Genomic DNA, 17,007 nt, shown 5'->3' on the forward strand with positions numbered 1-17,007 from the left:
AAAACTTAGCTCTTGTAGCATGTGGAAAATCTGTAGCCAAAGTGTTTGAATTATGCTCTGTCTTATATTTAAGGGTTTTGCTAAAGGCAGTTTGATTACAGATCAATTTGAACAACACCAAACACTTAGCTGATATGTGTGTTCAGTACATTCCTTTTCAGCACACCCAAAACTAAATTCTTCTGCTACTCTTACATATAGTCTTCATGCTTAGAAAATATAGCAAAAATTAACTTGTTCCAGAATAGCAAGCATTAGGTTGTTCCTCTGTATGTTTTTGCCATGTAGCAAAATAAAGATAGGTTTTATATTGTTAAATATGAACCTTCACTACAGAACACTCAAGATCTAAAATGCTAAACTATGTTTAGAAGGATGGTGTTTTTATACAAAATTAAGAAATTTTCTTATCTTCTGTGAAAGCATTCATCTTAAAGATATACTTTTCCCAGACATAGGAATATGGAGATTATTCAGCTGTTTGTTATGCTGGGGGAAAAATACATTTCCTCTAATAATCTGCAGATATTTATTTCATGTGATCTTTGCTGTGAAACAGTACCAGATATGTTTGGAGGGCCCATCATATTTTTCTTACTCAACATTTCATGGTATGGTGGAACTTCCAGAGGGATGTATTTGGGGAAAAATAAGTTAGCAATTCAGTGTAGAAACAACACTGGATCTGTGAACATATTTGAGGATTGTTTGTTTGTTTTTTGCTGCATTTTCTGGTATAATTAAAATGTATTTATTATTACATAGAATGCTAATAGAGATTAGCGGCATGTTCAGTACTATCATAAAACACATGACTTCAGCCAAACCTGTCAGAATGTTTTATACACAAACTTTTAATATCCATATTTTCAACATTTGCTATGTCTTAAAGGCTGTTCATTTCTTAACTACTTTTTAACTGTAATCTTACTTTTTCTAAATAAAAGATGAACCTTTCATGTGAGCTGAATTCTAATTAAATATAAGATTACACATTATCAGGAATTTGATTTTTTATCTCAAAGCAGCACTCTATAAATTTCTACATTACAAATGATCATTGGGAAGATAGAGGAGAAATTTTATTTAGTAAACTAATTTATGACATTCATTAAACAGCCCATACAGTGCAGAATGAGTGTTATCAGAGACTGCTAGACTTAGTAGCTTTCTTCTTGAATTAAGAATTTGGGGTCCATTTTATTTACATGATATACACTATATTGCCAAAAGTATTCACTCACCTGCCTTTACTCACCTATGAACTTACAGTATTTAACTTGTGATTATGTCTTCCCGACTGAATTGCTGTTAGTATTTTTTCCCCCTTTGGATTCATTGTTGAGTCACTGACACTGCATTAGTGCCCATAATGTGGCTAGATATTTCCTTAGTCTACTCCATGCTTCATTCATTTTTATTATCCTACAGATACATATGAGTTATAACGTGACTTCTCCAAATTAATGACTTTTTTCATTATTCTTTTTTTTAGTTTAGTTTAGTTTATTATGATTTATAGGCCGCCCTTTTCCCTGAGGGGACTCAGGGCGGCTTACAATACATGGGAAGGGGGGTGCAAAACAAAAACACAAGACAGTGCATAAATAAAAATAAAACAATAAAACACAGCTTTCATTCAACATTCGGGTGGGGCAAATTAGAATCTTATCCCCAGGCCTGACGGGATAGCCAGATCCTAAGGGCTGTGCGGAAGGTCTGGACGGTGGTGAGGGTGCGAATCTCCACGGGGAGATCATTCCAAATGGTCGGAGCTGCTACTGAGAAGGCTCTCCTCCGCGTAGTCGCCAGTCGGCACTGACTGGTGGATGGAACTCGGAGGAGGCCTAATCTGTGCGATCTAATCGGTCGAAGGGAGGTAATCGGCAGGAGGCGGTCTTTGTGCTAAATATAGTTAGTCTGGATTTTATCAGACTGATTTTCATTTATCTGTTCTGTATTAATATGAGTATTGGGTAGAGAATTTGTAACAACATCCCTTAGACATCAGTCAGCAGAGGTCTGGAGCATGGGGCAAGTCCATATGGGAATGCATGGGGCAGGCAGAGGTTGAGGGGAGCAGGTAGTCCTGCAAGTAGCTCGGTTCTATGGTATCTAAAGCTTTAAACCAGGAAACTTGAATTGCACCTGAACTTCTATTGGGAGCCAATATAAGTTCATATGCAAGTAAAGGCAGGTGAGCGAATACTTTTGGCAATATAGTGTATGATATATTGCACATATTTTGTATAATAGCAGTGAGGTAATGAGATGTCAAGTAGTCTAATTGTTAAATATCACATTTTTCCCATTTGCAGATATGAGGTTTTTTTTTAAAAAAAATCTATAAATTGAACTCCACTCTTGATTACCTGATTGAAAAACAATGCCTCCAGTCCAGTGTTGTAAATCCCCAACAGATGGCAATACAGGTAGTCCTCGACTTACAACAGTTCATTTAGTGACTGCCCAAAGTTACAATGGCATTGAAAAAGTGACTTAGGACCATTGCAGCATCGCAGTGGTCACGTGACCAAAATTCAAATGCTTGGCAACCGATTCATATTCATGATGGTTGCAGTGTCCCTGGATCATGGAATCACTTTTTGCAACCTTCTGAAAGCAAAGTCAGTAAGGAAGCCAGATTCACTTAGCAACCCTGTAACTAACTTAACAATTGTAATGATTCACTTAGCAACAGTGGCAAGTAAAACTCATTTAACAAATGTTTCACTTAGCAACATAAAGTTTTGGCTCAATTGTGGTCATAAGTTGAAGACTTCCTATACTGATATCCTTTAGCGTCTCTTCCTGCAATGGAACTTGCAATAATATCCCTGAGCTTTAAGCAAACCTAGAATTGCCTAAAGACTTCTATTTAAGAATTAATCTTTAGATTCACCAATATGAAAATCTGGGTACAGTCCTCACTTAACAATGGGAGTTGGGACCTGATTTTCTGTTGCTAAGTGGTGGTAAAGTGGTGGTGCCATGTGACCTCCCCACTTAGTGACAGCAATCCTGGCAGTCCCCATTGCCATCATAGGATTCTGACTTGGAACTTGCTGTTGACATCCAACAAGCAAAGGTGGTGGGAATCCAGCAGGAAGTCTAGGCGATTCACAAGCAGGTCGGCAGGCCAGTGAATGCAGAGAGGTGCTTCAGCGGTCTAAGAGAGTGTGCAGGCGACTGTGGCCATCATGTTGTGGGTGCTGTAGTCTGGTGCATGCATGTGTACTACGGAGTGTGGGCAGGTGGTTGCAGCAGGTGGGTGTCTGCTACAGAGTACAAGATTGCTGGAAGGTAACTTTATGGGAAATTTGGCAGCTCTTGTCTGTCTGTTAGTAACACTGACAGTGTATTTAGCAAGAAGATAAACAGTAACCAGTTACAATGCACTGTATGTATTGAATGTAACTATGTATTACTGGAGAATTGATTATAGACTTATGATAAGATTTCAGAGAAAAGCTATTCCTCTCGTCTTTTCATTTCATTGTGGAGTGTTTCTAAAGAATCTTAATTTTTGAAGGGCAACTCAGAGACATGTGAAGTGAAATCAGTGGAACAATAAGCTGAATCCATGATGCTAATCATACATTTACACACATTTCATTTTACTACAGTTTATAAATGTTTGTAAAAACAGCCATCTTGTTTATAATGCTCTGAACAATTAAACAAAAGTTAGTCAAATCAGCTGCAGGATAAATGAGGTTGCCAGACATTTTCACTTTCTACAAAGAAATAATGTATATAAACATAATTTTATTTTCCTCCTTGAATTGTGCATTTGAAGGTTTTTAAAGTGACCTTATGCAGACCAATATTTCAGGGATTGTAGTTCTAAATAGCATGAGTTAAACTTTTCTTTTAGAGTTATAAGAGTTGAAAAGAGCTTAAGCCACTTCTCTTTGGAGAAAATGGAACAGTGAAATTGAAAAGAAAAAAGAAAAAAACGAGACGTGAACTCTCATTAGAGTCTTCTGAATATTGAAGTGCTATTTTTGCTTATGTTATGCTCTTTCATTCCTAAATTAGGCTGGAGGATATTGAGTAGGCACTCATTTTAGTCCTAGTACTCTTAGAATTAATCATTTTCATATTCACCATGATAAAAGTTACTTCTACCATAGGAAAGGCTAGGAAAAAAATATTCAGACCTAAAATGCAAATGATGGTGACTGCAGTACTTTGAAATTTATAGCTATTGCGGTTAAGCTCTCCAAAGAATGAAAATAAAGTGTCTGAATTATTTTTTTTAAAAGAATACATATCAAGCGCTTAAAATATAAATGAAAAAATACAACAGAAAAAATTAAAATATAGACTATGTAGTCACAATATATTCTTTTGTTTAAGGTTGTTATATTTTGTAGAAATGAGTCCCATATTTCATTATGTGAGTGTCTTCAATCCATTCAGCAACTAGGCCATACATTCATCTTTCCAATATTGTAGTATCAGTTTTTTAGCTATAGTAAGAGGATGCAGAATCCCTTACTAGTCTACTACTTTCTTTTAGTAAGTATAGGACATTGTAAAACATATGTTTTAAAGACACATTGTCTTTATTATATCCCCAACAGAATGGTGTCCTGGACAATCCTTTCCTATACTGAAGTAATGGAGCCCAATAAATTCTAATTATCATCTTTTGTGGTATATTTCATACTTGAAGATCCATTGATACTCTTTATGCCACTCAGCCCTCAACATTTGCACATATATTGATTGATAGAGAACAAATATCTGTAAAAACCTATTACAGGTAGTCCTCAACTTATGACTGCTCCCATAAAAGAACAAAGAAAGCTATATGTATTTTTGTATTTTGTTCCTTTTGTTTTTTGTTTTTATCTGCTGTTACTTTAAAAGCAACAAGAAATTAAAGTCTGAATTATTCCTTCTGGAACTAATTTGGATCAGCAAAATTACTGATATTTTAAAATAGGCCCAACTCTGTTTTATCCCTTCAAATGCCTATTTCAGGCATTCCTATATAATACATAGCACCCAGATAATATGTTTCTTTGTGCTGGAACTATCTGTTTCCTATTCAAGGTTGCCCTGGTGAAAATGGCTGAATATGCTAGAAGGTGGCAGTGCCAAAAATATATGTGTATAGTTTTATACATATGTTACAATGTATATAACTAAAGGCAGCCAACAAGACAAAAATCGCAACAATCAAAGTCAAACAAAACACAAAAATTCTATAGTCTAAAAATATTCCACTTCTAATCATAGGATTAGAATGAAATAAACCCAACAATTAACCTCCCAAGCCTAAAGTCTGAGAGAATATGGATATCTACAAGAAAAGTTAAAACATTTAATTTCAATGCTTAAAACTGAAATTTAATTTCAGTTTCAATGCTTTAATTGTACTGCCATTTTTAAAATTGTTTTTGTCTACTTGACAAAGACAGCAGAGCCTTTTGTATTTTATTATTGCTGCAAAACTGGGTAATTTTAAAAAGCTGAAATTCACTTGGATCATGGTGGGATAGAAATGGAATAAATAATTCACTTGAAATATGAATGTTTTGATGCTTTTGAATACATGTGTAGATGGTGTTAGGAAATGAACAATAAATAAACTATCCTTAAATTCTCAAATTTCTATGCCGCACAGTCATTACTTAGATTCTGGTCTATTATCAGTTGTGTGTCCACATATTTTCAGTCAGTACAGTATGAAAGGAAGACAAGGAGTCCCTGTGGATTTTACTCTGCTAGTCATTGTCAATTATAGGGAGCAGCGCTTCTCTCCAATTGATGTAAGACAGCGCTGTCGGAAGACGTTTCTGTGGTCATGTGGCCAGCATGATGTCATGGTGGGCTGTTTCCTCCCCACTAAAATGGTACCTATTTTATCTACCCACATTTGCATACTTTCAAACTGCTAGATGGGCAGGAGCTAGGTGAAGATGTACCCTTAACCCCATTGTGCAACACCCAAGTCTGCCCCGACAAGCCCAGCATCTTAACTTCTGAGCCATTGTACTGCCAGCCCAGATTCCTTCATTATTTATTACTTTTACAAGAGGACTCTTGCTGCAGAGTCAGGTTTAAAACTTTGTTTTAAGAAACTGCCAAATCAAAAAGAACCTTATCCTTCAAGAGTTCGCTTAATTATGTGGGCTAGGAATGTATTAAACTGTGATGTTAACCCAGTCTCCCAAATAAGCCCATGAAAGTTTAAAACTAAGCGTTTGGATGATTTTTCCTAATCCTTTATGAAAGATAATATTCCTTTTTCTCTCAATTCATTTATTTTCAACTATACAAAGATTAATCTTTAGTAGAGGACTTTTACTCAATACAGGCAACTAAGCAGTCATAAGGAACCGCTTCTAATGGTTTTCAGATATTTTATGTATTCTTGGTTTGCTATAAAAAGTTGCATTCTTGCAACTCAGCCATTCTCACTCAAATGGTAATAATTTCTTTCTTTCTTTCTTTTTCTTTCATTCATTCATTCAATATTCAATTTCTACAGCTACCCATCTCAGTCAATGACTCTAGGCTGCTTGCAATTCAAAACACATTACAAGTAAAAATAATAAAAATATTTTAGAACTGTAAAACATGCTAAACAAACTACAAAAACATACAATGGTCTGTTTACAAAGATGTATGAAGCAGAGGAGGTTCCCTACTGAAAACCAAACTCAGAAGGCCTCACAATTTGGTAAAAAGAAACCAGAGATCCCAGCTCACATATTAGCAAACTAAATAAGAAGCTTCTATATTTGTTTAGCCTTTTTTTTTTTTCTAGTAAGAATTAATTCATAGTAAGCCAGAAAATTTCATAGTCTTGGGCATATGGGGAGATACAAAATTTCAGTTTCCTGTAGCTTTTCAACAGTGTCCATATTTTCCTTCAGTAGCTGCCTATTAGGAGAATTTCTAAAATGTGTTTTGCATTTTTTGCATTATTGCTTTCTAAAAAATAATGTAGCTGTCACTTTTTTTTTTTCATTTTAATAGATTGCTGAAGCTGGAAAAGAATCCTTGCCTTCTTGGTTGCACTGGGAACCTGAGAGCAGAACCTTGGAAGGTCTCCCACTTGAAACAGATAAAGGCATTCATTATATCTCAGTGACTGCAGTGCATCTGGTATCTAATGGAAGCTATGTGCCCCAAACCACCAATGTCTTTTCAATCGAAGTGCATCCTGAAGATCATAATGAACCTCAGTCAGTACGGGTGGCTTTACAAGATGTGAATGAAGCATCGCCATTTGTGTGTAGCGCTGAGGAACCAGTCACCATCTTGACTGTAATTTTGGATGCTGACTTAACAAAAATGACACCAAAGCAGAGGATTGAACTTTTGAACAGAATGAAAACCTTCTCAGAAGTGGAACTTTATAACATGAAATTAGTTCCTGTTGTAAATAATAGACTCTTTGACATGTCAGCCTTCATGGCTGGACCAGGGAATGCTAAGAAGGTGGTGGAAAATGGAGCCTTGCTATCATGGAAACTGGGTTGTTCTCTGAGTCAAAACAGTGTTCCCAACATAAGTAATGTTGAATCTCCAGCTAAGGAAGGCACAATGTCTGCTCATCTTGGTTACCCTGTGGTTGGTTGGCACATTGCAAACAAGAAACCTAATCTTCCAAAGAGAATAAGACGGCAGATTAATGCTACACCAACGCCTGTGACTGCTGTTGGACCTCCAACATCTGCTCCCCAAGAACCACCAAGTAGAATTGTTCCAACACCAACTTCTCCAGCTATTGCACCTCCTACTGAAACAACAGCACCTCCAGTAAGAGAGCCTATACCATTGCCTAAGAAACCCACAGTTACTATTAGAACAAGAGGTCCTATTATTCAGACCCCAACTCTTGTCCCAGCTCAGCCAACCAGAACAGTAGAAGTAGGTACTATTACTTCTGGCCAGATTCGACCAACAATGCCTGGGCAGGGAGAAGCTACTGCCGTTGTTACACCTCCCACAACAAAGAAACCCAAAGGAACAACTCCAAAAGTATCAACACCCTCAACAACTGATACAGGAACAACACGAAGACCAAGACCTTCAAAAACTCCTCGACCTCCAAAGCCTCCTCGGACTACTAAACCAAGCCTTGTTGAAAAAACAGTTTCACCACCAACTCGTTTGCGCACTACTGCAGTTGGACTTCCCCGTGTGCCCAATGATCCACCGGTGTTGAAAAACCATATTGACAGGGTAGATGCATGGGTAGGCACATACTTTGAGCTCAAAATACCTTCTGACACTTTCTATGACAAAGAAGATACTACCACTGATAAACTACAACTGACCATGAAACTGGAAAATGAGAAAGCATTGGAAGAAAGCTCCTGGGTGCAGTTCAATAGCACTAGTCAACTAATGTATGGATTACCTAATCACACCCATGAAGGCAGGCATGAGTTTTTTATGCATGCTACAGACAAAGGTGGCCTTTCAGCGGTGGATGCTTTTGAAATATTTGTCCACACTCTTGAAGATGATGAGATACCTCCAGTTAAATTTAAGGCCAGATTCCATGGAGACCATAATACAGTAGCCAATGACATAAATAAAAAAATTGTGTTGGTGAAGAAGTTGGCATTTGCTCTTGGTGATAGAAACAGTAGTACTATTACCTTAGAGAATATTGGCAAAGGTTCTATTTTAGTTGAATGGACAAATAATACTCTGCCTTTGGATCCATGCCCCAAAGAAAAGATTCTCATCTTGAGTAGAAAGATTTCTGATGAATCTGGAGTTCCAAGCACAGTTTTTTCAAATACTCTAGAACCAGAATTTAAGCCCATCGATATTTCTGTAGTTGGTGCTGGTAGCTGCAAACATATTCAGTTTATTCCTGTGACTAAAGATGGGTTCCCTACAACTGTACGTCCCACAGAAATTGTTCAACGAGCTCCGGAAAAGACAAGTGAAGACGATGTTTACCTGCACACCGTAATTCCTGCAGTAGTGGTGGCAGCCATTTTGCTTATAGCTGGCATTATTGCTATGATTTGTTATCGCAAAAAGAGAAAAGGCAAGCTCACTATAGAAGACCAGGCCACCTTTATCAAGAAAGGAGTACCAATAATCTTTGCAGATGAGCTGGATGACTCCAAGCCTCCCCCTTCCTCGAGCATGCCATTGATTCTGCAGGAAGAAAAGGCTCCTCTCCCTCCCCCTGAGTATCCAAATCAAAACATGCCAGAAACAACCCCACTGAACCAGGATGTCATAGGAGAGTATACACCTTTGCGGGATGAAGACCCTAACGCCCCTCCCTATCAGCCTCCCCCTCCTTTCACAACACCCATGGAGGGTAAAGGTTCCCGCCCGAAGAACATGACCCCATACAGGTCTCCACCTCCTTATGTCCCTCCTTAATGAACCAGAGACACCCATGGAGATGGAGCCTTTAGTTCCACACCAGTGTTATCTATCGGGATCAGTGGCCTGCAGATCTGTTGCCAACCAGAAAACCAACATTCAGAATCTCAAAACATTGCCTGATCCCAGCAGGCCCCTCTCCGAGTGCATTTGCAAAACCAGAGTGCTTGTGGAACTTTTGGAACACTGATTTTATTTTTGCCTAACAGCTTATGTTTTGTTTATTCATAGAGAGAGAAAAAAAACCTTCTTGGCTCAAAATATTTCTGACAGCAGGCGTCTCAAAGCATTTTGTGCAAAGGGAGACTGGACACGCAGGCAGCACTAGGGGTGGCACACTGGGTCGGTCTCTGCTGTTTGCCTTTAAAACTAACTGTACTGTCTTTTCTATTCACGTGTGTCTAGCTACAGGGCATAACATGAAACATAGCCTAAGAATTAAATTCAAAGGACTTTATGAAACCAATATTAAGTTTTTACACTTAATTACTGTTACCGAAACGTATCTGTATAGATTTGAGAAAGGAGGGAAGTGCTTTACTACAAATAGGCTCAAAGGGTGTTTCCAAGGCCAATCAGGCTGAGGAACCATCTTTTTTTATCAAAGGAATCCTATTTTTTCACATATTATACAGTTCAGTCATCACCCGGGGTCCTTTCTGCAAACTGTAGCGCTCTTGTTTCTCTAGCCTGCTGTTGCTTGACAGATGGCACAAATATCTTTAACAATGGAGCTTGAAGTACCTTTGCCATTATCAAAAAGCAGAATTATGGAGTAATGTTGCTGCCTTTTGGGAAGTGGAGGCCCGACAGTGGTATCTGTAGACTGCGAAGGGTCATGGTGCTGCACTGAGATTTTTCCATCTGGAAGGTATACTTTGGCTTTTGAAACACTCTTGAGGTATTTTGGTGAAGATGCAATATTTTTACGGGGTGCAATGCGGTTTCCTTATATGAACGCCTTTTGGGCCCACAGTATTGGAACAGCCCCTTGTCCCCCACCCACCCACCCACCCACCGTTCTGGTTGTCCCAGCTCACTCCCTCCCTGTTTTCTATTGCATACAGATGCAGTAGAGCAGGCCTGACGTATGGCAAAAGTAATAACAGATGCCAGAAGCAGTTCTTAATAAACATCAATGAACTCTCAGCTCTAATTTTTTTACTAAATTTTTGATACAGCGTCAAATTTTATTAATTATAAAAAATAATTAATAGTGGTAATGCTGCCAGCAGTTTGTATGAGCTTAGCTTCTTAGTATCAATTCACTGGGTCTGATGCTAGCTCATGTTGCTTTTTTTTTCCCTTTTTTCCTTTTTCCTTTTTTTCCTTTTTTTTTTTTTTTTTTTGGTCTTTCATAGTCATTGTTTTAAATATTAGAGCCATGTCTCGGTTTCTTGCCTTTAAAAAAAAACACTGAACTTCCTTCTGGGAAGTTGGAGCTACTCCCAGGCTTGCTCCCAGCTTTTTTTCTTTAGACAAAATCATTTTACGCATGGATATATATATTTTTTTGTCCTTTGAAACTATTTTGGGTACACGAGAGGGAGGAGAAACCTTTTGCAATAATGAGTCCATCCCCTGGCTGGGGGCTGGGCAGCCTCTGGCTGACTTTGCACACAAAGCAGACACTTCTAAGCCATATTGACTGTTTTGCAAAGTATTTTTTGTGTGCTGACATGGCCAGTTAACATGCTAGTGGATGAATGGCTAAAATGACCTTCACCTCTGAACTTGTTACGGTGGTATTTTTCATCAAACCTCTCTTGAAATATGCGAACAGAATTTAAAACCTGAAAATAAATGTTAATTTTGCTCTCCCCCATAGACCTGTGTCTCCACTCCAAGAGGCCGAGATGTGTTGAAGTGAGGGTGACAGTATAGATTTGCCCTAGAAAGTTTCTTTAAGTGCCCCCTCCCCCGCCCAATCCCTGATGCTTGAATATTGTCCTGTGCTTGCTCTAAAATAAAGGCAGGCTCTGGAACACTTTTTCCCACCCAAAAGAGGTCAAGGTAGATCATTAAGTGGCGTCAGGTAAGGCAAAGTGCATTTGGACAGATGCACTTTGGAAGTAAGTTAGTAAGCTGCTCCTCCCTGCTCCCCGAGTTACCAGTTTGATGCCAACATCTTTACTGGCTGGCCCACATTTCAAGATGTCCCCCACTTTTATCAACACACACAGCCTCCTAAGCCTAAATGCTGCAAGCTTGAAGGGCCTTCCAAACAGTGCCGTTGTCCCTAGCAACTGATACCACTTTATTACTGGTCATGCGCAAGCGCAAACAATTTCAGGCCTGGGCCTACCTGTCACCATAGAAACTGGAGGCGAAGGGGCAGTGAACAGAATAATAACAATGGCATTCTCATCAGCTGGTTTCCCCTAAGCACCAGTGCTGTTTGTTTATGCCACTAGACACTGTAATGGTGGGAGAAAATCTTGTATTAAAAAGTGTTCACCAACCACTGATGTGTTTTTATGTCCTTATATAATTATTTTAAAATGTGTTTTCTGCATTATGTAAAGAAACATATCAACTAAATAAACCAGTGTACTTTACTATAAACTCAGAAGTTATAGAGCTCTTCCATTGGATCCACAGGATTCTCAGCACACAATAGTTGAAAAATATCTGATAGAGGTGTTGCATAAAATTCAGCAGAATGATCCCAGATTGTTTGAGTGCTCTGTTGCACAGTGATGGCTGTGAGAGAATGTTGTGGTATTCTTTAAGGAATTCCAGGTATTTTTAGTGTTGATTTCAAAAGCCTTCCTAAAGGTGGGGCTGGTAGAGACTGAGAGTTTCAACCAACACACGAAGTTGCCATGAGATGGGGAATAGCTTAACAAATTTTGCAGCTGCCTTAAATCTTCAGTGAGTGCAGGAAATTTAAGGATCAAAGGTGATAAGGAGAATACAATAACAAAACTTCAAATTATATTAAGGAAAGTAAGGACTCTTCAAACACAATTGTAAATCATGTCATAAAATCATAGGGTTGCACAGGACCTTGGAAGAAACAACGTAAAGGAATTAAAAAAATTTAGAGGCCATGAACATGCTTTAGTTCTGCCTGCTCCTTCCACCTTTTGACCAATGAGAAATTTAGTACTCCTAAAGTTTCCATGCTATTCTTTAAATTCAAATTCTCAGTAAAGAAGCTGCCACAGCAGAGATTTCTGGAATATTTTCTGAATGCAATAGCAATAGCAGTTAGACTTATATACCGCTTCATAGGGCTTTCAGCCCTCTCTAAGCGGTTTACAGAGTCAGCATATTGCCCCCAACAACAATCTGGGTCCTCATTTTACCCATCTCGGAAGGATGGAAGGCTGAGTCAACCCGGAGCCAGTGAGATTTGAACAGCCGAACTGCAGAACTGTAGTCAGCTGAAGTAGCCTGCAGTGCTGCATTTAACCACTGCGCCACCTCGGCTCTAATGGTTGGGATCCTAGGGTGGGATTCTCCATGTTAATTACAAATATCAGATTTTTAGTATTATCAATGTACACTGTCCATGAAAATGCTCCACAAGCATGATTCATCCTCCTAACACTCAAGGTAACCTCAAAGACCTGTTTTAAATATGAAAAGCATTATAGCATAATTAAATCTTTATTTTTAAAATTCTGTGACAGTTTCCCAATCAGTCTCGCAATACCCTGCTCCCTCCATCCAGTAGCAGCCCCTTGCATGCCTACTAGGAAGGGAAGGAGAGAGGAAGGAAAAAAAAAGAAGGAAGGTAGATTTCCAATGTTTTCTGCCACATTCTCACAAGAAGGAAATTGCTTCTGCACATGCACACACACACACACCCACTGCCCTTGGTCATTTTCTTTCTGTGTTTGGGTAAGGAAATATCTCTAAAGCAATAACCCAACAACCAAGGACTATGACTCCTACTATTCTCTAGGTTTCCTCAAACACCAGTTCTACCATTGTTATGGTGTGAGATTCCTCAACCAGCAAGAATAGATTGGGGAGCGGGAACAGGAGCTCATGGAATCAGTTTAGGTGATCTCTTCCTCTCTTTAGAGGGCACTGGAGATAATTTTGATTCAGTAAGAACAATTTATCAAAGAAAATTATATTCACTTTGCTACATTGACGATTTTGTGAAAGTTGCTGGTCCTTTCAAAAGCTGTATCTCTAACGCAGAGTAGGCTGTTTTTAATAGATGGTTGTAATTTCACTTTCATTAGGGGAGTATGCTTTTCCTCTGTGACTAGAAACAAGTTTTATTGTTCGTTTGGAGATTGTAGGTCAGAGGGATGACAGAAAGATTATAAAATTGAACCTTGACCATACTTTACATATCTCTGATATATCTTCACTGATTCCAGATTTAATACTTTCTTTAACTAGTTATGCATTCCTATTAATTCTATGCTGTAATACTTTTGCATAGGCTTCAAAATTGATAAATATCTAATTGGGGGATAATCCTATATGCATTCATAATTCATGTATTTATATTTGCTTTAGTCAGGAAGACTAAAGTTCATATTAACATTCTTTCGGTATCCCTAAGGCACAATTCTATGCTTACTTAGCACACCGGAAGCCCCATTTAATGCAGGCAAACTAATTTCTAAGTAAATAGGAACATGATTACACCTTCTGTTTATCTCACTTTTAAAGGAGTAAGAATATACTTTGTATTCTTTTTTAACTATTGGTTTCCCCCTCTATAAGACAAAAAGTCCTCGAGAAACAATTCATTTGTTTAGTAAACAAAAGTTACAAAGGCATTGAAAAAAGTGACATGATCGTTTCTCACAGTTATGACCATTGCAGCATCCCCATGGTCACCTGATGAAAATTCAAATGCGTGGCAATTAGCATATATGTATGGCAGTTGAAGAGCCCCAAGGTCACCTAATGAATTCTTGCAACTTTCTGACAAGCAAAGTCAATGGGAAGCCAGGTTCATTTAACAACCGTATTATTAACAACTGCAATGATACAACTGGGAAGAAAAATGGTAAAATGTCGCAAAATTCACTTTGTTGCTTAACAGTGGAAATTTCAGACTCAACTGTGGTCATAAGTAGAGGACTACCTATATTGTGAAAAAGCTTGACAGGGCCTCCAGCTCTTTAATTCAAAAGTTCCTGCATATATCCAAATATGGGTAGACATATAGCGTCCAAATCATGTAATCAGATTATCTTTTAATGGAATATATTGCCTTTCCACCACAATCCAAATTCTTTCTGAAATATTTCATTTTAAAAACTTGGGTAGCAATAAAATGAAGTATTAATACCCCTTTAGCCATGAAAGCAAAATAAATTTTAAGAGGTGGGAGGAAAGGTAGGTAAGAAAAGAATTGACTTGAAATTCTCAAACTAAGAGTATCTTAAAGTCTTTCACTGGGGAATCCCAGCATCTTCCCTATATGTCTGACAGTGCCTAATACTGAAAATATAAATGAATTTTGCATAAAAAGGAACTAAGGCCCCTGCCAAGATATTGGAAAGACCTTTATTGTTGGTCCTGAACTGCAAAGATTTCGTAAATTAAATCGTTTGGATTACAGGTATGCCCAGTGATAAATGTCCCTTCTCTCCCATCATATGGAAGCTATACTTCAGATATAGTAAATAGGGAAAGAGCATGTTTAATAATCTTGTCAACCTGTTTAAAATACCCTAAAGGGGTTAATATAATTCATCCAAATATTTACGTATATGAATGATGAAGCAATATCCAGTTTTAATGTTTTAATGTTTCATTTCCATAAACCCATTTGGATTTTGAAACACCTGTTTATATTAAAACTGAGATAAAGAAGATAAAGAATTTTAGGTATTTACATTTACAAACAATCTTTATTTGCACTAATTATTTCAAGAATTATTAAACAGATAAATATAAATATTTATTTAAAATATCCTTTAATTAATTTTCTTACGTTAATTAAAGCATATGGGAAGTATCTTATTCTGGTTAATTTAATAATCTGATAGTGGTATGTATCAAATTTTTTATCCTTATCAGTAAATGTTACTGTGTTTTAAGTGTTTTAAGTCAGTAAACACAGTAAAAAGTATTTATCATTTCTATACCCTGGTTATCCTTATCCTACTGGGCAAGACAAGCCAGTGTTTCCAGTATTAAATGGAATATCAAAGAATGAACATCCTTGATGAAATAATTCTATTTGTGAAAACCCTGGCCAAAGAATGGGAAATATACAATTCATAGAGAAAGGAAATCAATATTTAACCAAAACTTCCTCAAAAAATTAAAATTGTATTGTATTGGAGACTTTTTTTACATCCAACTGACCACCTCTGCAAAAAACATTTTTTTCAACTGAATTTTTACATTCAATATAATGCAAACTAACAGTCTATGGTAATATCATACTTTATGGTTGCCCTTTCATGAAACCAAATTGTGCAGAATGAACAATTGCAACAATTTTACTATCAACAATTGCAACAATTTTACTACCAAAACTTAGCATTAACATCTAACAAAAAAGATGATAGTATGTAGCAGAAGTTTTACCCGTCTTAAAAATCTTGATACAAGAAAGAAGGCAGAAAAGCATAATTATAAATCTTGAACAGTCAATATGCATCATATACCATTCAAAAGGATCATAATCAGCACTGCAAGCCTTTCCATTTTTCATGTACTAAATGATTATTATTTCCTGCTAGAATAAAAGAACAGCTGAATAAAGAAGATAGTGTGTTATCTTTGGGGGAAATTGTATTTTTAAAAGGATTAATTTCTCAGTAACTTAAATCAGTAGTTGAGTGTACAGTATATACATCTTTTAAAATTTTGCTTTGCTGCAGTGGTTTCAATCAAGTAGCAATTATCCTCTTTCTCTTGCTCACAAGAAAGTTGCTTTATAAGATTCAGTGAATATTCTATTTCAGCTGCATAGTATTAACTAATAATCTAGCAACATAAGTAATTTATATAATTTGACTTCGTATATGCATAATTCCTTGCACATTCAAAAGTTCCTTAACTATTTTTTCAAAATTTTCTCATGTTTTCTTTATCCGTGAAGTACAAACAATAATCCAATCATAACATGCCTTAAAAGTATCCCAAACTATCATTAATCCTGCAGAGTATATTTTTATGCAAACTAATATTTTAAATCTTATTTTACCTGTCTAATGTCAATCTTCCATTAATGATATAATTACCTACCATCTTATACTTTCTGGAACTTGATTGGGTGTTGCAATAAGATTACAATTATCTATTTCACCAAAGGTAAGGACAATAACAAAACAAGGGGAAGGATACTGCAAAATCCCCATCAGCTGGGACTCGGGAGACAGAGAATAGATGGGAGCGGGGCCAGTCAGAGGTGGTATTTACCGGTTCTTTGAACTACTCAAAATTTCCACTACCGGTTCTCCAGAACTGGTCGGAACCTGCTGAATACCACCCCTGGTATACACCCCTCATATCCTGGACATAAACTGTTTCAGCTCCTCCCCTTGGGATGCCAGTATAGGGCATTACATGCCAAAATAACTAGACATGAGGACAGTTTTTCCCCTTGTTCCATTAATCTGCTGAACACCTAGTTCTCTCACTACCTTACTTCTAAGTACATTTATCCATGTTGTAGGGTTGTAGTAGTAG

The 17,007-nt window shown here is 37.3% G+C and overlaps 1 protein-coding gene across 6 annotated transcripts in view; it reads left to right on the forward strand.

Annotated features, from left to right (window-relative positions):
• Positions 1–11,946, forward strand: part of DAG1 (dystroglycan 1) — a 74,098-nt gene extending 62,152 nt beyond the window's left edge. For all 6 annotated transcript variants that reach the window (XM_032210104.1, XM_032210105.1, XM_032210107.1 and 3 more), the window contains one exon: positions 6,997–11,946. In XM_032210104.1, the coding sequence (XP_032065995.1) occupies positions 6,997–9,378 (2,382 nt within the window). In that variant the 3' untranslated portion in view covers positions 9,379–11,946. The remainder of the gene's footprint in view (positions 1–6,996) is intronic.
• Positions 11,947–17,007: the final 5,061 nt, after the last annotated feature.

The sequence above is a fragment of the Thamnophis elegans genome, chromosome 2 (assembly GCF_009769535.1).
Source record: "Thamnophis elegans isolate rThaEle1 chromosome 2, rThaEle1.pri, whole genome shotgun sequence".
NCBI classification, from domain to species: Eukaryota; Metazoa; Chordata; class Lepidosauria; order Squamata; family Colubridae; genus Thamnophis; species Thamnophis elegans.